Below are 25,016 nucleotides of genomic sequence, written 5' to 3'. Positions count from 1 at the left end.
GCACAGAAACCAAAGTGCTCTTGTTGCTGACCAGGCTGAGGGTAAGGGGCAGGGAAGCAAGGCTGAAGGGGCTAAGAGGACAGGTGCCGGGATAAACCACTGAGGTTTGGGGACGAATGAGTCTCTGCCAGTAGGCTTCTAAGTCGGCAATCATAATGGAGGAGCCACTGGCCAAAGCCCTGGCAGATCCTCCTGACTGAGGTCAGAGGCTGAGCCCTGGGGCTGTCAGACCTGGAGGGAGGACCTCATCCTCACATGGACAGCAAAGCCACGTCTAGCCTGGCGAGCGGAGAAAGCCAAGAGCCTTGGTTTTGGAGATGGCCACTGTGCAACACTCCAAACAGATGCTGAATTTCAATCACCATTTAAACCAAACAATATCTTTCTCCTCTAACTTAAAGGAAAATAGTATGTGGTTAATTTGTTAACCATTTTCAACAGCTGTGTTTGCTAATTACTCACTTTCCACCTGTACTTGGCCTCTCCTCCAAAACCGGGAGTACCTCTTTTTTTTTTTTTTTTTTGCGGTACGCGGGCCTCTCACTGCTGTGGCCTCTCCCGTTGCGGAGCACAGGCTCTGGACGCGCAGGCTCAGCGGCCATAGCTCACGGTCCCAGCCGCTCCGCGGCATGTGGGATCCTCCCGGACCGGGGCACGAACCCGTGTTCCCTGCATCGGCAGGCGGACTCTCAACCATTGCGCCACCAGGGAAGCCCCGGGAGTACGTCTTTTATATACTTTGTTGGATGAAATTATTCTAAAACTTTGATGATTTGGCAGGAAATTTCTGCAGCAGAAGCATTTCTGTGCAGGAGTCGGATTTAGCATGGCCCTCAACTACGGAGCATGAATCCAGGAGCTGTGTCTTTTTACCAGGAGCTATCAAGGGGCAGACAAAACTGATCAACCATTTATTAGGTGCTCACATACTTAATAAAATACTGTGATATCCAACAAATTATCAAACTCTGTTAGTCTGAAGTTTGCTTTTGAATAACTATCACAATGGAAACATGCTATAGAAAAATTTATTTCCGGTAAATAATTAAGTTAATGTGATAAAAAATTAATAATGTGATGACAAATATCATCAGTGATGACTACTGATCTCTTAGTATATGCCAAGCACTTCAAGAAGTTATCACAGAGACTTCCCTGGTGGCACAGTGGCTGAGAGTCCGCCTGCCAATGCAGGGGACACGGGTTCGAGCCCTGGTCCGGGAGGATCCCACATGCCGCAGAGCAACCGAGCCTGTGCGCCACAGCTGCTGAGCCTGTGCTTTAGAGTCCACGAGTCACAACTACTGAGCCCGTGTGCCACAACTACTGAAACCCACGCACCTAGAGCCCCGTGCTCTGCAACAGGAGGGGCCCCCACAATGACAACTCCGCGCACCACACCGAATAGCCCCTGCTCGCCACAACTAGAGGGAGCCAGTGCGCAGCAATGAGTACCCAATGCAGCCAAAAATTAATTTAAAAAAAATTTTTTTTTAATTATCACATTTAATGACTGCAACAATCCTATGAGAGATATGTCATTATCTCTCCTTTGAAAGACGAGGAAAAGAGCTTCATAGAATTAACAAGGAAACAAGCCTATGTTTGTTAGGGACAGTATTTGGTTTTGAATCGGGTTTGTTTGGGTCAAAGTCTCTGTTCCTAGTCATTAGCTAGAACACTTATAGTAAACCAAATGCAGCTACTAAAAGTCAACGGCACAAAGAACACTGCCTGACCCAAGCTCAGTTTCTGTAAGACAACCAAAGAGACGATCTTTGAGTCAGCTTTTCAGCAGTGAGTGGGATAGGAGCATTGCAGGCATCTGTTCTTCTCTAGATCACAGCTCACAGACCCAGCTGGCGACTTACCCAGACTGTTTTACAGCAGCTGCCTGACCAAATCTGAACCCTGGCACCCACTATCCCCTGGATCATGCTACTCTTACTGTCCTCCTTCACCACCTCTCCCTTTATAGACATATCTGTTTAGCGTGCTTTGATAGGTCACCATTTTCCTTCTTCCTGCAACATCAGCACCCCAAGAAAACAGCTTGCAAGTCTCGTTATTCCTGTAATATATTTACTGTTGCTCCAAGGGTCACTTTCTGGTGAGACATCTGAATAAGTATTTTGAAATGCACCAGGATCTCAATGAAAACATAGTTTCAGAAGCACATATCACTGTAACCCCTCCACACCTTACCTCACAGCATGGAGGCCTTGTGGCCAGGACTGGACAGCACACTGTTTACTCCTCCACTTCCAGGAACACCTCCCCTTCCAGGAACCCCTCCCTGCCTGTCCTACTAGGGAGCTAATAATATAGGGAGGTGACTAAAACAGAAATTGGAAATGCTCAGATGACTCCAAACCTATCAGTGTTTTTCTCTCTGTAAAGGCTTTTCAAAATGAATCTTTCAGAAGTTCAGTGAAATATTCTGGGGCAAGGGAGGGGAGCATATATCTCAATTTCATTTTGAACTGAAGAGTTTGCTGTTCATTCTAAAAGTTACTTTCTCTAAATTACCTAATATCTCTTTTGCTTGGCAGCCCAGCATTTACTGCATGTATTTTACACATTAAGTTTTGCAATCCTTTATAATTCTAGAGAATAACAAAATATCAGCTTATACCACTTGGTAGCTAAATGAACAATAGGACATCTTCTCATTCTGTATTGAAAGTGAGATTAATACAGAGTTCAGAGCAATTGGCTTGTCACTCTTTCAGTCAATTTATAGTGTACTCATTATATCTTTCATCTTTTGGAGAAGGGTAAAAATAAAAGTACCTTTACATGCAGCCCTAAAGGAAGGTATGGGGTCATTTATCATTCCAATTGTGACTTTCTTAAAATGGTGCATGTGGAGGAGGGAACAAGACTGTAGTCAAAAACACATACGAATGCCATAAGCACCAACACGCCCATATCTCTTAGCATCATTAAAACTGGATGTGTAAAACATATGTGTACTCTGCTAATATGGCTTTCTGCTGGAGAAGAGATTCTGGAGAAGAACATGAGGTGGCTGGTGAAAAGATGCATATGGACAAATGTTAGAAATCCTGACCCACAGATAGGATAAAGTTAGGCTTCTTTCTTACTGAATTGAAAGAAATTCGAGAAGCTTTTAACTTCCCAATACCTCTTATGGAGAGGAGACCCCCTTCAGCTTCACTGATTCACTTCATCATACTGATGATGATTTTCAGAAGCAACTGGGAAAACAGATACAAGAAATAAAAGTACATCTCCCTGAGGAACAGAGGTCAGAAATCATTTTTTTAAAGCCGTGATAGAGGGCTTCCACTTTCAGGAATATGGAGGAGACATGCTTTTCCCTATTCCTCACATTAAGTGAAACCTTGGACATTATATACAAATATAAGACTCTGAAAGGTGGAATGAAAAGGGAAATGACCTAGAGACATGGGGACCTGAGCAATAACACGGTGATGAGTTCACTGGATTTTTTTAAATTTATTTATTTTGCCTCATACATTCCACACTTCTTGATGACGAAACCCGGTAACCCAGAAACACTAACATGTGCAGACACACACAAAAAAACCCAGCAAAATCCAGCTCCCTCCAGCCAAAGGACAAGGAAAAAGGCAGCCTAGCAAGACAGAAAGTTCTTAAGCAATAATCATCCTACTCCAGCCAAACACCACAGAAAAAAGATGGTGATCCAACCCCAGCCATGTCAGCAAAGCCCAAGTGAGGAGTTAGACTTCTTCCCTCACCAGGCTATAATAAGGTGTCTCAACCTTCCCACCTGAAAAGGGTGGTGTCAAAGAAACTAAATAGGGAGCCTAGATATTCGTCCCCACTGGGTGTGGTGTCAGAGGAGGCCTAGTAGATGGTCAGAATTTTCACCACCCACCAACAGTCATGAGCCTGCCTCCTCAATGTGATGTCAGTGGAGGTCACATGGGGAGCAGTGATGAGGTACTGCTGGAGAGGTATCAGTGGAAACCTAGCGAGGAGCTTGAATGCTCATGCCAAGCCAGAAGTAATGAGGAACCCCTCCCTCAAGTGTCAATGGAGGCTGAGAGTGGAACCTGACCTTCTATCCCCACCTGGCAGTAATGAGGCAATGTCCCTCCCACCTCTTGCCATAGCAGTGTCAGAAAACCCAGCTAAAGCAGAAGGCTTAAATAAGATCCAGACTCTCATAACATTAATACCCCAAATGTACAGATTTCAATCAAAGGTCATGCATCATACCAAGAAACAGGAAGATCTCAAACCGAATAATAAAAGACAATCAACTGATGCTAACACAAAGATGTTAGAGCTATTATAATTATCTGACAAAGATTTTAAAGCAGCCACCATAAAAACGTTCTAATGAGCAATTAGAGACACCTTAAACCAAATTTTAAAATATGACATCAGATTATACTACAAAGCTATAGTAATCAAAATGGTATGGTACTGGAACAAAAATAGACACATAGATCAATGGAACAGAAAAGAGAGCCCATAAATAAACCCACACACTTATGATCAATTAATCTATGACAAAGGAGGCAAGAATATACAATGGGGAATAGAAAGTCTCTTCAGTAAGTGGTGCTGGGGGTCCCCGTGGCAGAGAGCAGGGTGAGAGGCCAACCGTGGCCTTCTCCCCAGGCCCTCCAGGCCACCTGGCCTTGGCGCCAGCAGGTGAGCTGGGTGTCTGGGGACAGGCTGAGGGCTGTGTCCCATGGAGCCCCAGAGCCCTCACCACAGCCACCCACCAGCTGGGCCCAGGCCTTGAGGCAGCGGTGAACCCCTCCCCCCATCCCCGCCTCTGCGACCTCATGGCGGCAACATCTCCATGGGTCACAGTCCATGGAGGCTTCAGCAAGTGAAGGATATGCACACTGCCATTCAGGCTTGTCAGCTCCCCCATCTCAGCTGTCCTCTGCTTCCTGCATCTCTCCAGTCTCCTAAATAACCACCACCACTTGCCCTAGAAATGGGATCTGGGCTTGGACCCAGCTGATTTGATTTGAGCTTTAAGCTCCCAAGTCCTCCAGCCCATCAGCCACCCCTGAGAGACTGAGGTTGACACCCAAGGAGACACCCATTCCACATTCCTGGTACGATGTCTAAGGAGCTACTATCTGGATTTGGGGTCAAGACTACCCTCACCCTTGACTCACATGTTCCTCAATGTGTCTGGCACAGAGAGCCAGCCACTGTTCTAAAGATGACTTCCTTTTATTAATCTTCCTTTGAGAGCAAGAAGATAATAAGAGAAGGAACTAGCAGAGCACTCTTCTAAAGAGTCAGAAAGAAACAAGAACACAGCCAGAAAAATTGGGACTTAATAAATAACAAGCAAAGGAAATCATCAGCAAAGGAAATCATCAACAAACGAAAAGAGAACCTACAGAATGGAAGAAAATATTTGCAAACAATGGAACCAACAAGTGGTTAATTTCCAAAATATACAGACAGCTCATACAGCTCAATATCAAAAAAACAAACAACCCAATCCAAAATTGGGCAGAAAATCTAAATAGACATTTCTCCAAAGAAGACATGCAGATGGCCAATAGGCACATGAAATGATGCTCAACATCGCTAATTATTAGAAAATGCAAATGAAAACTGCAATGATATACCACATCACACCGGTCAGAATGGCCATCATCAAACAGTCTAGAAATAATAAATGCTGGAGAGGGTGTGAGAAATGGGAACGCTCCTACACTGCTGGTGGGAATGTAAATTGGTGCAGCCACTAGGGAGAACAGTATGGAGGTTCCTTAAAAAACTAAAAACAGAGTTAACATATGATCCAGCAATCCTACTCCTGAGCATATATCTGGAGAAAACCATACTTCAAAAAGACACATGCACCCCAATGTTCACTGCAGCACTATTTACAATAGCCAAGACATGGCAGTGACCTAAGTGTCCATCAATAGATGAATGGATAAAGATGTGGGGGAGATATATATATATATATATATATATATATATCCACAATGGAATATTACTCAGCCATAAAAAAGAAATAACGCCACTTTCAGCAGCATGGATGGACCTAGCGATTATCATAATAAGTGAAGTAAGTCAGATGGCCGCTGAGCCTGCGCATCCGGAGGCTGTGCTCCGCAATGGGAGAGGCCACAACAGTAAGAGGCCCACGTACCACAAAAAAAATAAAATAAAATAAAAATACAATATACACACTACTATATATAAAATAGATAACCAATAAGAACCTACTGTACAGCACAAGGAACAATACTCAGTATCTTGCAATAAGCTATAATGGAAAAGAATCTGAAAGTTATACATATATATGTACAACTGAATCACTTTGCTTTACATCTGAAACTAACACAACATTGTAAATCAACTATATTTCAATAAAAATTTTAAAAATAATTTTTAAAAAGTGGTGCTGGGAAAACTGGAACAGCTACATGTGAAACAATGTAATTAGAACATTTTCTCACACAATATACAAAAATAAACTCAAAATAGATTAAAGACCCAAATATAAGACTGGAAAGCACAAATCTTCTAGAAGAAAACATAGGCAGAATATTCTTTGACATAAATTGTAGCAATATGTTTTTGGATCTGTCTCCTAAGCCAAAGGAAGCAAAAGCAAAACTAAACAAATGGGACCTAATTAAACTTAAAAGCTTTTGCACAGCAAAGGAAACCATCAACAAAACAAAAAGGCAACCTACTGAATAAGTGAAACATATTTGCAAATAATATAACTGATAACAGGTTAATATCCAAAATATATAAACAGATCATACAACTTAATATAAAAAAATACCTGATTAAGAAATGGGCAGAAGACATGAATAGACATTTTCCAAAGAAGACATACAGATGGCCAACAAGCACATGGAAAGATGCTCAACATCACTAATCATCAGGGAAATGCAAATCAAAACCACAATGAGATATCACTTCACACCTGTCAGAATGTTATTTGTGTTCTTTTTGAACACAAATATGTGTTCAGTGTTGGTGAGGTGTGGAGAAAAGGGGATCCTTGTACACTGTTGGTGGGAATGTAAACTGGTGCAACCACTATGGAAAACAGCAGGGAAGTTCCTCAAAAAACTAAAAGTAGAACTGCTATATGATACAGCAATTCCATTCTTCTGGGTATAGATCCCAAAAAACGAAAACACTAATTTGAAAAGATACATGCATCCCAATGTTCATAGCAGCATTATTTACAATAGCCAAAATATGGAAGCAACCTAAGTGCCCATCAACAGATGAATGGATAAGAAAGATATGGTGTGTGTGTGTGTGTGCGTGTGTGTATAAATATATACACAAACAATGGAATACCACTCAGCCATCAAAAAGAATGAAATTTTGCCATTTACAATAACGTGGATGGACCTAGAGAGTATTATGCTTAGTGAAATGTCAGAGAAAGACAAATAGTCTGATATCATTTATATGTGGAATCTAAAACACAAAACAAATGAACATAACAAAAAAGAAACAAACTCATAGAAAACATACTAAAGGGAAGGGGGGAGGGGCAGATAGAGGTAGGGGATTAACAGGTACAAACTACTACCTATAAAATACGCTACAGTGATATATTGTACAGCACAGGGAATATAGCTAATAGTTTATAGTATAAATGAAGTATAATCCATAAAAATTTCAAATCACTACATTGTATACCTGAGACTAATAATATTGTAAATCAACTATACTTCAATAAAAAAATAGAGAATCTCAGCAAAGAAACAGAAGACCTAAGAAGAACCAAATAGAAATTTTAGAACTGCAAAATATAATAACCAAAATAAGAAACTCAATGGAGGGGCTCAACATCAGAATGAATGGGAAAGAGGAAAGAATCAATGAATTGACAATAAGACAGTATAAATTATCCAATTGGAACAACAGAGAAAATAGACTGAAAAAAAAAATGAAAAGATCCTCAAGGAGCTGTGAGTCTAAAACAAAAAATCTAATATTTTTTGTTTAGGACCGGAGAAAATGGACAGGAATGAAAAAGTACCCAAAGAAATAATAGCTGAAAACCTCCATAATTTGGCAAAAGACAGAAAACTATAGATTCAAGAATTTGAGGGGCTTCCCTGGTGGCACAGTGGTTAAGACCCCCCCTGCCAATGCAAGGGACACAGGTTCGAGCCATGGTCCGGGAAGATCCCACATGCCACAGAGCAACTAAGCCCGTGCACCACAACTACTGAGCCTGTGCTCTAGAGCCTGCGAGCCACAACTACTGAAGCCCGCGTGCCTAGAGCCCATGCTCTGCAACAAGAGAAGCCACCACAATAAGAAGCCCATGCACTGCAACAAAGAGAAGCCCCTGCTCACCACAACTAGAGAAAGCCTGTGAGCAGCAAGGAAAACTCAACACAGCCAAAAATAAATCAATTAATTAATTTTTTTTAAAAAAAAAGAATTTGAGTGAATTCCAAACAGGATAAACTCAAATTCACACCAGGATGCAGCATAGTCTAAATTTTAAACCTTAAAGATAAAGAAAGATCTTGAAAGCAGCAAAAAAAGAAATGATTCACTAACTATAGGGGAAAAACAATTTGAATGACAGTGGATTTTTCAGTAAAATATATGGGGGCCAAAAATAAGTGGCACATTTTTCAAATATTGAAAGAAAAGAATTGTCAACACAGAATGCTATACTGAACAAAAATATCTTTCAGGAATGAAGAGAAAATCAAGACATTCTTAGATGAAGGAAAACTAAGAGAATTTGTCGTCAGATAACTTACCCTAAAAAATGCCTGAAGGAAGTTCTCTAAATAGAAAGGAAACAATACAAGAAAGAACTGTAAAATATCAAGAAAACTGAAAGAACACAGCAAGCAGAAGTATGAGTAAAAACAATAGACTGTCCTCTTCATTATGTTTAACGGTGCAAGCAAAAATAATAACACCGTGTAATGTGATTCTAAATATACATGGAGTTCTGTTTTTCAGTTCCACATATAAGGAGCTTGGAATTCACCACTCCACCCTAAAAACAAGTAAAAAGCTGAACAGACTGAAAAAATCAATAACTCTTCTTGGGCAAATAAGAGACTGGACAACACAGGACAAATCACTGCTCCCAAGAAGGGAGAGACTAAGAGGTGAATGCAGGGAGATGTGGCTTTCTGGAGCAGAGACTCGTGAGCAGAAACTGCCATGGGAACCAGTGTTGGGGTTGGAAAGCCGGAATTATAACTGATAAATTGCTGTGCCAACAACTCTGAGTATTAAAATCTCTGGGGTGTGGGGGGGCTTCCCTAGTGGCGCAGTGGTTGAGAGTCCGCCTGCCGATGCAGGGGACGCGGGTTCGTGTCCCGGTCCGGGAAGATCCCACACGCCGCGGAGCAGCTGGGCCCGTGAGCCATGGCCGCTGAGCCTGCGCGTCCGGAGCCTGTGCTCCGCAACGGGAGAGGCCACAACAGTGAGAGGCCCACCTACCGCAAAAAAAAAAAAAAAAGACTAAAACATAATCATAGGACTATAGAATGCTTCCCCTCCCCTCACAGCTGAGGACCACATTACTAAAGATCTATTTATAGCAGTTCCTTTTACCCAGTACATCATGTCCAGCTAACAAAAAAAAACTTACAATGCATACATACCAAAAGGCCAAAAACACAATTTGAAGAGACAAAGCAATCATCAGAAGCAGATATGGCAGAGATGTTGTAATTATCAGACTAGAAATTTAACACAACAATGATTAATACACTAAGGACTCTAATGGATAAAGTAGACAGCATGCAAGAAAAGATGTGTAATAATAATAGCAACAATATATTCAATTACATATGCTTATGTATATGTTTTAGGCATGTGTGTTTATATAATACATATATATGTACATATATAATATATATAATACATATATAATATACATATATGTATATATAATACAAATGCTTATGTTTGCTTATATATAAATAAAATGACAGCAAAGATACAAGGGACTAGAGAAAGGAATTAGGATTATTTTATTATTATACAGTACTGACACTACCTGTGTAGTGGTATAGTGTTGTTTGAGAGTAGACTTGGATTAGTTGTGAATGTATATTGCAAACTCTAGGTCAACCACTAAAAAAAGTCAAAAAAAAAAAAGAGGTATAACTAATATACTAAGAAAGGAGAAAAAATAAATGAAGGAAGGTAAAGAGACATTTAAAAAGGCAAGGTTTCTTTTTTTTTTTCAATATTTATAGATTATACTCCATTTAAATTTATTACAAAACAGTGGCTGTGTTTCTCTGTGCTGTATAATATATCCTTGCTGCTTATCTATTTTTTTTTTAACATCTTTATTGGGGTATAATTGCTTTACAATGGTGTGTTCGTTTCTGCTTTATAACAAAGTGAATCAGTTAAACATATACATATGTTCCCATATCTCTTCCCTCTTGCGTCTCCCTCCCTCCCACCCTCCCTATCCCACCCCTCCAGGCGGTCACAAAGCACGGAGCTGATCTCCCTGTGCTATGCGGCTGCTTCCCATTAGCTATCTACCTTACGTTTGGTAGTTATCTTTAACTACCATAACTACTAAATATGTTATACAAAAAATACACTAAAAACACTCTAAATATATTAAAATGAAATTATAAAAAATGTTCAAGTATCCATAGGAAGGTAAGGAAAAAAAAGCAAAAACCAAAGAGAACAAAAAGAAAGCAAAAAATAAAATGACAAACTAAGTCCTAACATACCAACAATTATATTAAATGTAAATGGTCTAAATACAAGAATTAAAAGACAAACTGGCAAAATTGATTTAAAATTATAATCCAACTATATACTGTCTACAAATTCACTTCAAATATAATGACATAGGCAGGCTAAAAATCAAAGGTAAATACAAATATTAATATAAGGAAAACAGTAGTGACTATATCAATATCAGACAAAGTAGACTTCAGAGAAAAGAAAGTGGACAGAGAGGACATTATAGAGAGAAACATTATGTAATAGTAAAAGAATCAGTCCACCAAGAAGACATAGCAATCCTAAATGTGTATGCACCAAACAACAGGGCTGCAAAGTATATGAAACAAAAACTCAAGGGACTAAAAGGAAAAACAGACATGTCCACAATTATAGTTGGAGATTTCAAACCCTCTCTCTCAACAGTTGATAAAACAAATAAACAGAAAAATCAGAACTCAATAACACCATCAACCAATGGGATCTAACCAACATTTATAAAATAATCCATCCACTAACAGCAGAATACACATCTTTTCAAGTGTCCATAGAACATATACCAAAATAGACCATATCCTGGGCCATAAATAAACTTTGACAGATTTTTAAAAACAAATATTAAGGAAGGTTTTCTTCAACTACAGCAGAATTAAACTAGAGATCAATAATAAAAAGATAACAGTAAATGTTCTAAATACTTGAATAGTCCATGGAACAAAGAGGTATCAAGGAAAATGAAAAAATACACTGAATTGAATTAAAATATAACATATAAAACTTTGTGGGATACAGCAAAAACAGCACTGAAAGAGAAACTCAGAACACCAAATGCATACGTTATAAAAGAGGAAAAAAATCTCAAATCAATAATTGAAGCCCTGGGGCTTCCCTGGTGGCACAGTGGTTGAGAGTCCTCCTGCCAACGCAGGAGACACGGATTCATGCCGCGGAGCGGCTAGGCCCGTGAGCCATGGCCGCTGAGCCTGCATGTCCAGAGCCTGTGCTCCACAACGGGTGAGGCCACAACAGTGAGAGGCCCACACACCACAAAAAATAAAAATAAAAAAATAATAATTGAAGCCCTGACTCAAAAACCTAGTAAAGGAAGAGCAAAATAAGCCCAAAACAGAAATATAAAAGGAAATAATAAAGGCAAGGCTAGAAACCAATGAAAACAGAAAAATAGAGAAAAATAAAAAATAGAGAAATAAAGAAAATATAGAGAAAAAAAGAAAAATAGAGAAAATCAATGAAACAAAGAGCGGGTATTTAAACATATCAGTAAAATTTACAAACCTCTTGTAAGACTAATGAAGAAAAGAAGAGAGAAGACAAAATCATCCATATCAGGAATGAAATAGGATATCACTACAGACCCTGCAGAAATCAAAATTATAATAAGGGACTACTACAACTAACTCTACGCATAAAAATTTAACAATGTAGATGAAATGTACCGATTTCTCAAGAAACACAAAGTACCATAACTCACCCAATATGAAATAAGTTGAATCACTCTGTAACTATTAATGACATTTAATTCATAATTTTTAAACTCCCCCAAAAGAAATCTTTAAGCCCAGCTGGTTTGACACCAGTTCCACACAATCTCTTTCAAAAAGTATAAGAGAAAGGAAGCACTCTCCAATTCATGCTATAAAGTTAGTATTACCTGATACCAAACAGACAAAAACAGTACCAAAAAAAAAACCAAAACCAAAGGAAAAAAAACACCCCTAAACCCTGCAAACTAATATCTCTTATGAATATACCTGTAAAAATCTTTTTTTTAATTTTTAAAATGTTAGCAAATAGAATTCAGCAATATATTAGAATTATATGCCATAACCAAGTGAGGTTCATTCAAGAGATGCAAACAAGCTATCTGAATATTTAAAATTCAATGTAATCTACCATATCAACAAAATACAGAAAAAAAAGTCACATAATCATATCGATTGAGGCATTAAAAAATTGACAAAACTTAACACCCATTCATGATAAAAACTCTCAGACAACTACAAATAGAAGAGGATCTCCTCAAATTGTTAAATAGCATCTACAAAAATCCTAGAACTAACATACTTAATTGTGAAAGACTGAATGCTTTCTCCCTAAAATCAGGAACAAGACAAGGATGTCTGCTCTCAGCACTCTTATTCAACACTGTTGTTAGAAATTCCACCTACTGCAGAAAGGCAAGAGAAAGGAAGAAAAGGCATATATATCAGGAAGGAAAAAATAAAACTTTCTCAATAATGTAAGTATTATTGTCAACAGAGAAAAACAAAAAAAAAAGTAAACCCCCAAAAACAAATCTTAAAATAAGTGAGTTCATTAAGGTTACAAGGTAAACATACAAAACTCAATTGTATTTCAATATACTAGCAATAATCAGGGACAGTAAAATGTTAAGTATAGTACCATTTACAAATTTCAGAAAAAGTGAAATGCTTTGGTATAATTCTAACAAAACATACACAGAGGGGCTTCCCTGGTGGCGCAGTGGTTGAGAGTCCGCCTGCCGATGCAGGGAACACAGGTTCGTGCCCCGGTCCGGGAAGATCCCACATGCCACGGAGCGGCTGGGCCCGTGAGCCATGGCCGCTGAGCCTGCGCGTCTGGAGCCTGTGCTCCACAACGGGAGGGGCCACAACAGTGAGAGGCCCGCGTACAGCAAAAAAAAAAAAAAAAAAAAAAAAAAAAAAAACAAACATACACAGAGCTTGTATACTGAAAACTACGAAACTGTAACGAAAGAAAGCAAAGATCTAAATAAATGGAGAGCCATGCTGTGTTCATGGATTGGAAGACTCAACATAGTATAGACATCAATCTCTCAAAATTGATGATTTAATGCAATTCCTATTAAAATCTCTGTAAGAATTTTCATAAAGACAAGACTATTTTAAAATTTATGGAAAGCCACAGTAAACAGAATAGCTAAGACACTTTAGAAAAAGAGTGAACTGAAAGGAATCAGTCTACTGGATTTCAAAACTTTTTATATAGCTACAGTAATTAAGACTTTGTGGTATTAGTGGAATGTAGACACAAAGATCAATGAAACAAAATTGAAAACCGTAAGTAAATTCACATAAATATGCTCAATTGATTTTTTTATAAAGGCACAAAAGCAATTCAATAAAGCAAAGATAGGCTTTTCAATAAATGGTGCAAGAGTATTTGTACATCCATAGGTGAAAACAAACCAAAAAACAAACAAAAAATTTGACCTAAGTCTGACACTTGATACAAATATTGACTCAAAATGTAAAACTTTTAGAAAAAAAACATAGGAGAAAATCTTTGGAATCTTAGTCTATGCAAAGCATTCTTAGACGTGACACCAAAAGTATGATCCCTAAAAATCTAATTGATAAATTAGACTTCATCAAAATTGAGAACTTTTACTCTGTGAAAGATTCTGTTTAAAAGGATGAAGAGACAAGTTACAGAATGACAGAAAATATTTGCAAACCACATGCCCAAAAAAAGACAAGTATTTCGATTTATAAAGAACTCTCAAAATTCAACAGTAAAAATTTAAAAAGTTAATTCAATTTGAAAGTGGGGAAAAGACATGAACAGACATTTCACCAAAGAGAATGTCAAGTAAGCACATTAAAACATATTCAATATCATTAGCTATTAGGGAAATTCAAATTAAAACCTCAATGCGATAAATCACTCCACACCTATCAAAATGGCTAAAATAAAAATTAGTAGCAGCATTAAATGCTGGTGTGAATGCAGAGAAATTGGGTCACTCACACATTGCCGGTGGGAATGTAAAACAATACAGCCACTGAGGAAAACAATATGACAGTTTCTTTAAAAAACTAATTATGCAACTAACAAATGACTCAGCAATTATACTCCTGAGCATTTATTTATCCCAGGGAAATGAAGTCTAATGTTCACACAAAAACCTGTATACAAATGTTCATAGCAACTTAATTTATAATAGCCAAAAATTGGAAGTAATCTAGATATCCTTCAAAGAGTGAATCATTAAACTGTGGTGCATCCATACCATGGAATACTACTCAGCAATAAAAAGGAACAAACTGTTGATACACACAACAAACTGAATAAATCCCCAGAGAATAATGGAGTTATATACTATATGATTCCATTTATATAATCTTCTTAAAATGAAAAAATTACAGAAATGGACAACAGATTAGTGGTTGCCAGGGGTTAAGGAGGTGGAGCCAGGAGGAAAGTGGGTGTGGTTATAAAAGGGCAACACAAGAGATCTTGTGGTGATGAAACTGTTCTATATCTTGACTGTACCAGTGTTAATATCCTGGCTGTAATATTCTACCACAGTTTTGCAAGATGTTACCATTAGGGCAAACTGATAAAGAATACACAGATTCTTCCTGTATTACTTCTTACTGATGCATGTGAATCTGCAATTATCTCAAAATAAAAAGTTTAAAAAATATATACTCAAACCTCCAAATAAATTATGCCATTCAATGTGGAAAAATAAAATTTTATTTTATTTTTTAAAATATTTATTTATTTGGCTGTGTTGGTTCTTCGTTGCAGCACACAAGATCTTCCTTGCAGCACATGGGATCTTTCGTTGCGGCGCTCGTTGGGGGACACAGGCTCTTCACTGAAGCGCGCGGGCTTCTCTCTAGTTGTGGCGTGCGGGTTTTCTCTTCTCTAGTTATGGCGCGGGCTCCAGGGCACGTGGTCTCTGTACTTTGTGGCACATGGGCTCTCTAGTTGAGGCTCAAGAGCTCAGTAGTTGTGGCGCACAGGCTTAGTTGCCCCACGGCATGTGGGTTCTTAGTTACCCCACCAGGGGTCGAACCTGCATCCCCTGCATTGGAAGGCGGATTCTTTACCACTGGAACACCAGGGAAATCCCCAAAACTAAAATTTTAAAAAGCCATGATACATTGTTTCATGAACGAAGTGATAGCGAGGTTTCATAATTGCGCTTTAACTGTATACTAAACATAATTTCTTTAAAGTGCTATCATTATGGGAATTTTCAATTAGGACTTGGTAATACAGTTTAGCTGGAAGTTTTTTGCACATTTTGTAACATATCACAGGTAGATGACTTAGATTTCCACATTGTACTTTTTTATGACTAAAATACCAACTAACATACAAAATTCACTAAATTTAAATGGAGAAATATGAGGCTTGTTTGCCTATTTGAATGCTAGCCAAAAGCTAAAGGAAACTGCTATACTATGAATAGCAGAAACAACTCTGTTTCAGAAACTAAGTTTATTTTAGAAATTAATTTCAAGCCTGTTTGAAAACAATTGTCATTCTAATAAGAATTAAAATTCAAACCATTTTGGATGATAAATATTTAAAAGCATTTGGTCTGGAAACTAAACTGGAACAGAGCAAGGAAACTAATGTTATCAAATCCACTGTGGTCCACACTGCTAACCCCTGGAAAAACATCCTCGTTCTGTAACCACCACTACAGTCAGAGAAACATGATATTTATTCCTGAGGATCCAATTCTCATTTCATCTATCTTTTGTCTTCTTAGAAGACATCTTTAAAAGCTTTATTTAAAAAAAAAATCCTTTGTGCACCCAATTCCTGATGCATGAACATGTACAAACATACCTAATCTTCTCTCCTAAATCCAGACTACATGAAATCCAATAGGAAGTCCCATTTCAAGCCCAGTGTCTTCCTTCTCTGCGTAATTTACCCATGCATTTATGTTTGAGATCAACCTCCTCTAATTGCCATTATTGGAAAGAAACTACACTGTTTCCCAAGGTATACACTAAGCCTGTGCAGGGGACACCAACAAAGTAGGGAGCATCAACCGACAGGAAAAGTGAAAGGTAGAAATTATCAAAGTTATGTATGAGGGGAAAATTAGAACTTAATTGAGCTATATGGCTTAGTACAGATCTCCTCAACTTACACTGGGGTTACATTTCAATAAACTCATCATAAATTAAAAATACTGTAAGTTGGAAATTATTTAATACATCTAACCTTCTGAACATCATAGCTTAGCCTAGCCTACCTTAAATGTGCTCAGAACACTGAAATTAGCCTACAGTTGGGCAAGATCATCTAACACAAAGCCTATTTTATAATAAGTATTGAGTAGCTCATGTAATTTACGGTACTGAATACTGTACTGAAAGTGAAAACTAGGATGGTTGTATGGGGACAGGATGGTTATAAGTGTATGGGTTGTTTACCCTCGGGTCACAGGGCTGACAGGGAGCTGCAGCTCACTGCGGCTGTCCAGCATCACAGGAGTATCAGACCCCATACTGCTAGCCCAGGAAAAGACCAAAATTCAAAATCCGGTCTCTACTGAATGCATATCGTTTTTGCATCATCATAAAGTTGAAAAATTCTGAGTCGAACCATCATAAGTCAGGGACTGTCTATAGCTGTATTAATTTGCTAAGACTGCTGTAACAAAGTACCACACACTGAGTGGCTTGAACAACAGTTTATCATCACAGTTCTGAAGGTTGATAGTCCAAATTCAAAGTGTCAGCAGGGTTGGTACCTTCTGAGGGCTGTGAGGAAGAATCAGTTCCATGCCTCTCCCCTCGTTTCTGGTGGTTTGCTGGCAATCTTTATCATACCTTGGCTGTAGGAGCATCACCTCAACCACTGCCTTCATCTTCATAAGTTAGTCTTCCTGTGTGAGTGACTGGGTCCAAATATCCCGTTATCCAGTCATTTGGGGTTAAGGCCCACCCTAAAGACCTCATTTTAACTTGATGGTCTCTATAAAAACCCTATCTCCAAATAAGGGTACATCCTGAAATACTGGGGGTTAAGACCTCAACACAGGAATTTCGAGGGAACGAAATTCAACTCATCCCAGTAGTGTTTCATTTTAAATGACTCTGGGAGGGAAAGGGCCACCCAGATCTTCACGGTGACTCTCCTCCCCCTCACCCCATCTGAATGACTCCCCTTCCAAGGCTCTATTAGGCCATGGCTGTGTGTCCCTTTCTGTTATCATCTCTTATCAGCTTTGCTTGTGTTGAGCTTCTTGTCATTTTTTTCCTTAGTTTGTCCCCATTTCTAACTCTCTATGTTCTAAAACTCAGTTTCTCCCCCAGCAATGCCCTTGGTCTCATGGCCAGCCTTTGCATAAAGAATGGAAACTGGTACTATTGCTTTCACCTCTGGCTCACATGCCTTCAATTACCAAATGAAAATAGGTTGGATCAATGTGCAAATGAAGCCACAGTCAGCCCCACAAAATGAGAGTGAGTCAGTAGCAATCCTCCTTCACAAGAAAGCTCTCAAGTGAACAGAGGATCTCCTGACCTCAGAGCATCCCCATACTTCCCACCTACACAAAAGATACAAACCAACTTTATAGTAAAAGACTACTGGAGAAAATATTCAAGTACGTTTTTATCACGCCTATACGGAAAGTGACTATGAAGTGGTTTTATGTGGGAAAACATTTTAATCTGTAAAAACGTTGCATTTTATCCTGGAATCTAGTAGAAAAATCTTAAGTTTCGATACGCTAAAAAAATCATTAACTGAGAAAACGAATAATCTGATGATTGAATAATCTGAAGCAGTTAATAGGGTAAGAAAGAAAGTGTGCTATAAACTACCTTCTAGTGTTAAGCTAATCCGTAATAGGGGTCCTTTGGATGCAAGACAAAATATTGATACATCTGGAGAAAAAGATACAGGTCTTATAGATATGATCATTTTATAAGTAAAATACAATGAAGTACTGAGAACCCTAGTATCCATGGGGGTTTATATCAACCAGTTCGATACCTTTCTTTATATACAAAACTACAACAACAGAAGTGGTTGGATCCCTCTCATTTCCATAGTGCTTCTCCAATGTGGTACAAGGCAAATTGCAATGGGTCCTTCTTCCACTGAGCACATTTCTATACAGTGAATCCAGGCCAAACTAAACATCATTAAAGTAGTACCTTAAAGTTGGAATGGATGTTAAAAGCTTCTTTAATCCAACCCTCAGCTCACACATGACCCAAATAATTCATACCTGCCAAAAAAGTCATCTAATGTTTGATTTCCAGTCGCTGGTGATGAGGGTCACTATACCTTACCCTAAAACCCCTTCCATTTTTTATACAGTTGTGAAAATATAATATCTACTTTTTTATTCATTTAACTACTCATTTAGCTGTTTATCACTTCAACAAATATTTATTGAGAACCTATTATGAAACCACCAGGCACTACACAATGTGCTATTATAATCCTTGTAGAGGACTTAGACATTTATGAAGAGCTTTCCACAAACATCAAGACATTTAATCCTCACAAAAAACCTGTAAATAGACTCTGGTTATTAATTTGTTATTTCCACTAGAGATGAGAAAATTAAAGTTCAGAATTTAAGTCACATCACCAGTGAAAGAACTGAGAATCAAACTGGTAATTCTAGATAGTACTCTTTCAAATGTATAAACTAACACAAAACAAATTCATCACCCCTTCACATAACAATGTTGATATACCTAAAGATATCACAGATTCCTGTTATGTATTCTCTTCTCCCCAGTAAACACCTCCAGATCCTCCAATGTTTCATCATACAAATCGGAGTTAAGACCCTGGACATACCCAGAACCGAGCATGATAGCCCATATGAAACAGGACCTGACCAGAAAAGGGAAAAACTATTGCCCCCTTTGAGACACATTTTAAATATTGTAGTCTATAATCAGATCAGTTTTGGGTAACCAGGGAATACTGTTGATTTACATTGAATTTGCAGCTAATATGTAATATCAGAAACTCATATCTTCCCACTCCTTTCTCTGCCCCCTGTTAATTTTGTCTGTTATATAGTGGAATTTTGAGACCTAATCACAAGACTTTAAAGTATGTCAAACACCTACACTTAGCACAGTTACTGAGGCAGCAACCTCCACAGAGTGGAGGTCAAAAACACAAGAACTATTAGATAAAGTTGTTTAGCTTTTAATTTTATTTCACTTTTATAGGTATGTTTTATTTATTTGTATTTTTTTCTATTAACTGGGCATACACTTCCAGATTCAAGTATTAATACTACCACTAAATAATAGCAATTCAAACCTATGCAAATACTTCACATAAATTGTTTAATTTAATCTCATTAGGACCCTGTGAAGCAACTGACAATGAAGAAACTTTCGTTCCAAGAAATTAAATAAGTTTGCCCAAAAGCCACGAAGAACATGCTGGAGCTGGGATTCCCACCCAGATATATCTGACTTTGACCCAGCAGGCTGTCTCTCTGCCATGACCACCTTTTTGTTCTGAATAACTGAAAGTGTCATTTTTTGTTTGTCTTTCTTAGGACTGTTTAACTGCCAAAATGCTTTTCACATGGTAAACTACAAAATAGTGGGTTGTTTTTTCTTTTCTATTAGGAGTTTTCATCATTCTGACTTTTAGCCTAGTACTAGGCTATTATTATAGGTCCAGTTTTTTTAACACATTCCTGATTATGGGACCTTTTTCTACCTCTTATATTTCTCACTAATCAAACTCATCCTTTTTCCCTAAAACTGTTCATTGAATTTTATTCCTTACCTCATTAAGATACCATCAATGTCTCAAATGAGAAACTTCAGAGTCATTACTAATTCTGCTTGCCTTCTAACCCCAACACAGAATCTTTCATCAAGACTATAGCTCTTACTTCCCAAACATCTCTTAAATCCTTGATGCAGGCCCCAACAGTATTTTTCATATCATACTGCACTGGACCCTAAATGATCCACCTGCTTCTAGTCTCCCTGGCTGCATTCCACCCCAAACAATGCACCAGATTTATCTTCCTAACCATATAGCTAAGTATTTTTCAACGTTTTATAAGCTGACCCCAATCTATATTTCCTGCTGTGTATATCTCTACTCTCTGTTCCCCCATGGCCACATCTATGCTATGTGGCCCACCCCTATCAAATAGCCCATGTTCTTTCACAACCTTGCTTTTTTGGATGCCATTTCCTCTGTCTGGAATGAGTTTCTTGTCCTGGCAAAGACCCAGCTCCTATCACCTCCAATACACCTCCACATTCCTTCAGATAGAACTCACTGTTCTGACATTTTTGCTAACACAACTTTTTGTACATAATTCTTATATAAACACGCATGCTTTGTTGCAATCATGTTTTCATCAACGGCCTCTCCTACATGAATGAGTTCCTCATAAACAACCATCTCGATATTTTTGCTTATCACCTTAGTACAGTGCCAAATATTGTACACAGTAGATGTTTAATAAATATTTTCATGAAAGAATGAAAGTACTTCCTTTGAGATCTGAGCTGACTAGAAATTTTCCTATAATACATATTGGTCTGTTTAGTTACCTCCACATTTCTTCTTAATTGGTATTATTTGTTTTTGTACTGTTAGAATTTCAACTTTGAAATCTCCTGTACTTCTCAGGCTGTCTTCTCTTTTGTGGTTTCAAAGTCATCTTTGTTCTGAACTTTTGACTCCACAGTAAGTCATGACTGACAGACTTTTGTGCCTAAGAATTTAAAAACCCTCAGAAATTAGTCGATAACAATTTCCTAACTCTTTGATGAGGATTATGATTGACAACCGTATGATAGGTGAGAATCTGCCCTTTTACTGAGAACTTCAGCTCCCCTCAATCATCCAGAATCCCCAAATTCTCTACAAACTCATTTGGTCTGATATTCACATCTCAGTAATGCCAAGTCAGCACTGGCGCACAGATAGACAAGAAAATGTTATCTGCCCATTTTGCAAATGGGAAAATTAGACCCAGAATGACCAAGGAGACTATCTGATATAGTTAAGCAAGTAGACCCTATACTAAAAAGAAGGTCTAATAAGGCCTCTGCTCCAAAAACTGGCTCATTTCCTTCCTTACATATTTCTTTGTGTTTTATTTCCCTAAGGGCTTTATAGAAATTTCTATCATTTGCAATCTGTTCTTCTTAGTTATATGAATCTATTTTCTCTTCAACCATCATTTTTCTTTCCTTGACTTAAAAAAAGAAAATAAAGAACCAGCTTTACTAAAAACATGTTGCAGCTCTCCTACACTTCAGTAACTACAGAAGCTAAAACTGACTTACTTTACTGCATGTTCTGTCATTCATCTAATGGTATAATCTAAGAGAATAACCTCTGGTTTGAAAATTATAAGGGCACATCTTAAGACTGGACAAACTTAAATCTGATGTGAGTACAAGTCATGGAATTTTTTGGCGTGGTGTGTCCTTGGAAATTATCCGGGCTAACCCTTTCTTTACTGAAGGCTGGTGAAAACTGAAGCTCAGAAAGGCCAGTGACTTTTCTGGTGTCACAGATCAAGATTATAAGCCAGGCCAAGAACAGAACTCAACACTCCTGACTCCTTTCCCCGTGCCCTTTCTACTTTTGGCTGTTTCAAGTATGGAGACCACACCTTGTTATATTACCTTGCCTAGACTCAAAGCTAAACAATGGTAATAGAATGATGGGATATGAAAGTGATTAATCTTTAAGAGAAAAGAAAGCCTTCTGATATGCTTCATACCAGTCATCACTTTGAGTATGGAAAAACACATTGGTTTCTGAACACACTGATGTCTTCAGCTCTATTATCAGAGAGTAGCACTGTTGAGGGTCTACCATATTCTAGTTATTGGGAATAATGAACACCATGGACCTAGCTGCCTGCCTTATGGAGCAAGCCCAGACGGGAAGATAGATATTATGTAAATCATTATAAACAATTAAGTAAAAACTTACAATATGCAAAGAGATGAATCGGCTGCTGTGGGAATATGTTACTGAGAGCCCCAACCTGGTCTGGGTTATCAAGAAGTATGTCCCTGAGGCACTGATGTTGAACCTGAAATCCAGAGGATATGTAAGGGTTCCAATGGGAGTATTCCATCAGAGGACATAGAATTAGGAAGATCAAGGGTGCAGAGAATGCTGCACGGTTGTGTTTAGAAAACTGAGAGATGTACCACAGGGCTAAGGCAAATGTAGTGACAGGAGACAGAATTAGAGACAGAAGTGTAACCAGATCACCCAGAGCTGTGTAGATCATGTTAAGGGCTTGGGAATCCACTTAGGCATTTTAAGCAGGGGGAAATATGACCAGATATACATTTTAAAAAGATCATTCCAGTATTCTTAGGAGAATGGGTTAAAAGGATAGCATGTAGACAGACCAGGCAGGAGGTGAACACCTAGGCCAGGTGAGACATGTACATAGTCTGTACTCTAGACCTCCCAGTTTAATTCAGCAGTACTCTCTATTCCAACGACATAGCTTGTGTTTCTTCTTTGCCTTTTTTAATGAAAGGCAAACCAGTTAGTCAACACTGCTCTTAATAAACACAATCTTTAAAAAAGATAGCAGCCACCTAATGGATATTTTAAAACAATTATTTTTCTGTATCATTGAAGGAAGCTCTTCTTGTTGCATTAGGGTTGTAATTGTAACTGTATTTGGACTAACTGCAAACATTATCACTGTAAAGAGCTTTGACTTAAACCATACATTTTCAGCACAAATAACATGAGTTAGTAATCAACTCTATCGAAGCAACAGTAAAGTGCTATCCATCGTGTTTATTTTGATTGTGCTCTGTGTTAATTTTTTACTTATGGTTTTGGTGTAAGTTGGATAGTAAAAGTGGATGGAATACCTAGAATAATGCATTGACTTCACGACAGGATCCAAAAATATTCTGTCAAATCATTTTGATGATTGCTGCAATAATCAGATATCGTAAATATGTACTTTTGGAAAAATTTACCTGAAGTAATTTTAGGTTTTCAAAAAGAATTGTTTTCACATAAATAAATTATCTTATTTTCTTAAGGAAACCAATGGACAGTTTTCATCACCTTGTGTGATATAAGACCTAACTCTAACATATAAATGAGTGCTACCATTTATTACTCTCTTTTTGACAACCTGAATTATCTTTTGGCTATTACTCTGAATGATGAATCAAGTGATTTAAAAGTAGAGCTCAAAACTGGAAAATTGAACTTGTAAGCGCTTTTATCTTAAGTAGACAATACGTTAATATACCTTGAAGAGTAAGTGCTCTAGCTTTGAGCTAACTTTACGACCAACAGGTTCTTCAGTGAGTGATTTTAGACTAATACAATATGCAGGTCTTGGGAATCAGGGTTAAGTATGAATTGTTTTTCATCATGAAAGCCCAACTCAGCAGATATGTAAACTGTTTTACTCTGACAAATTGTATAATACATTCAACCAACTGTCACTGAATAATGATAAGTTTTCTTTGGAGAAAGACAAATAATTTATTTCTAAGAACTATTGTTTTGTATATCGTTATTTTATCTTATTTTATTTCAACTTTTGATTTAAAAGAGAAATGGCTCTTGCTAAGACAATGTGGAATATTCATTTTTCTCCCAAGTTGGCCTGGGGTATACCAGTGCTAGAATCTCTGGTTTTGAGGGGAGTAGATTTTGTTTCATTATTCTTTCAGAAAATTGAATGATTTTTCACCATTTATTCCTTTTCGAAATCCCTGGTTCTACTGACCAGTAAAGACAGCAGGTGATGATAATCCCCAGTCCCATCCCCAATATGGGGATACCACTCATTACCACTGAGTGGTAAAGCAAATTCCTGCATGTCTGCTTCACGTTCATAAAACAAAGGACCCTGAAATTAAAACAAAAAGGGGGCTTTTACACTTAATTGTGTCTGTCTCCGCCAGTTCTGTTCCAACATGGACCTGTATGTGCCGTTTACTTTTAAGTTCCTCACCATTTTCCTAAGTACACAAAACCTGGGGAAACAACAACGAATCTTGTTGTATCTGTTTATTTCTTCTAGGTTGGACGAATTGAAGACTTTCTATACCAATTAGAGGATAGTTTCTTAAAAACTAAAAAACAGAGAACTGCTCGAAGGCAAAAAACAAAAATGAAGCAGCTTCAAACTGTGCAGCAAAAGCTAGTCACTGGAGAGCAGGCAACACCACCGAGACGTTCCAGAAAAAGGGCCAATGGCATCTCGCCAGCCTGACTGTGACAGCCCAGCAACAAAGGCCTACGCCAAAAGAAATGAGGTGGTGCCCCTCTTGGCAAAGAGGGTCTACACTTCGTTAATCTCAACTGGCAGCAATAAATGTTCTCAGCAAGTTTGGCCTGACTCTTGCTCAAATTCATCTTACTTAGTTAAACAGCTTATAAAGCAACCATTGCCGCCTCTTTCACCTGTCTTGCTCTTTCAACGTTGACTAAAGTACACCAGGTCTACCCAAGTCCACTTACAGTATATGTGCATATTCATGTGTATT

The 25,016-nt window shown here is 38.1% G+C and overlaps 1 protein-coding gene across 1 annotated transcript in view; it reads left to right on the top strand.

Annotated features, from left to right (window-relative positions):
- Positions 1-24,742, top strand: part of SPATA16 (spermatogenesis associated 16) — a 221,456-nt gene extending 196,714 nt beyond the window's left edge. The window contains exon 10 of the mRNA XM_024740856.1: positions 24,551-24,742. Within this exon, the coding sequence (XP_024596624.1) occupies positions 24,551-24,742 (192 nt within the window). The remainder of the gene's footprint in view (positions 1-24,550) is intronic.
- The last annotated feature ends 274 nt before the right edge of the window (positions 24,743-25,016 follow it).

Source organism: Neophocaena asiaeorientalis, unplaced genomic scaffold (assembly GCF_003031525.2).
Source record: "Neophocaena asiaeorientalis asiaeorientalis breed wild unplaced genomic scaffold, Neophocaena_asiaeorientalis_V1.1 scaffold365, whole genome shotgun sequence".
Lineage (NCBI taxonomy): Eukaryota > Metazoa > Chordata > Mammalia > Artiodactyla > Phocoenidae > Neophocaena > Neophocaena asiaeorientalis.
The sequence above is the reverse complement of the archived record's forward strand: the minus strand, read 5'-3'. Positions and strand labels throughout refer to the sequence as shown.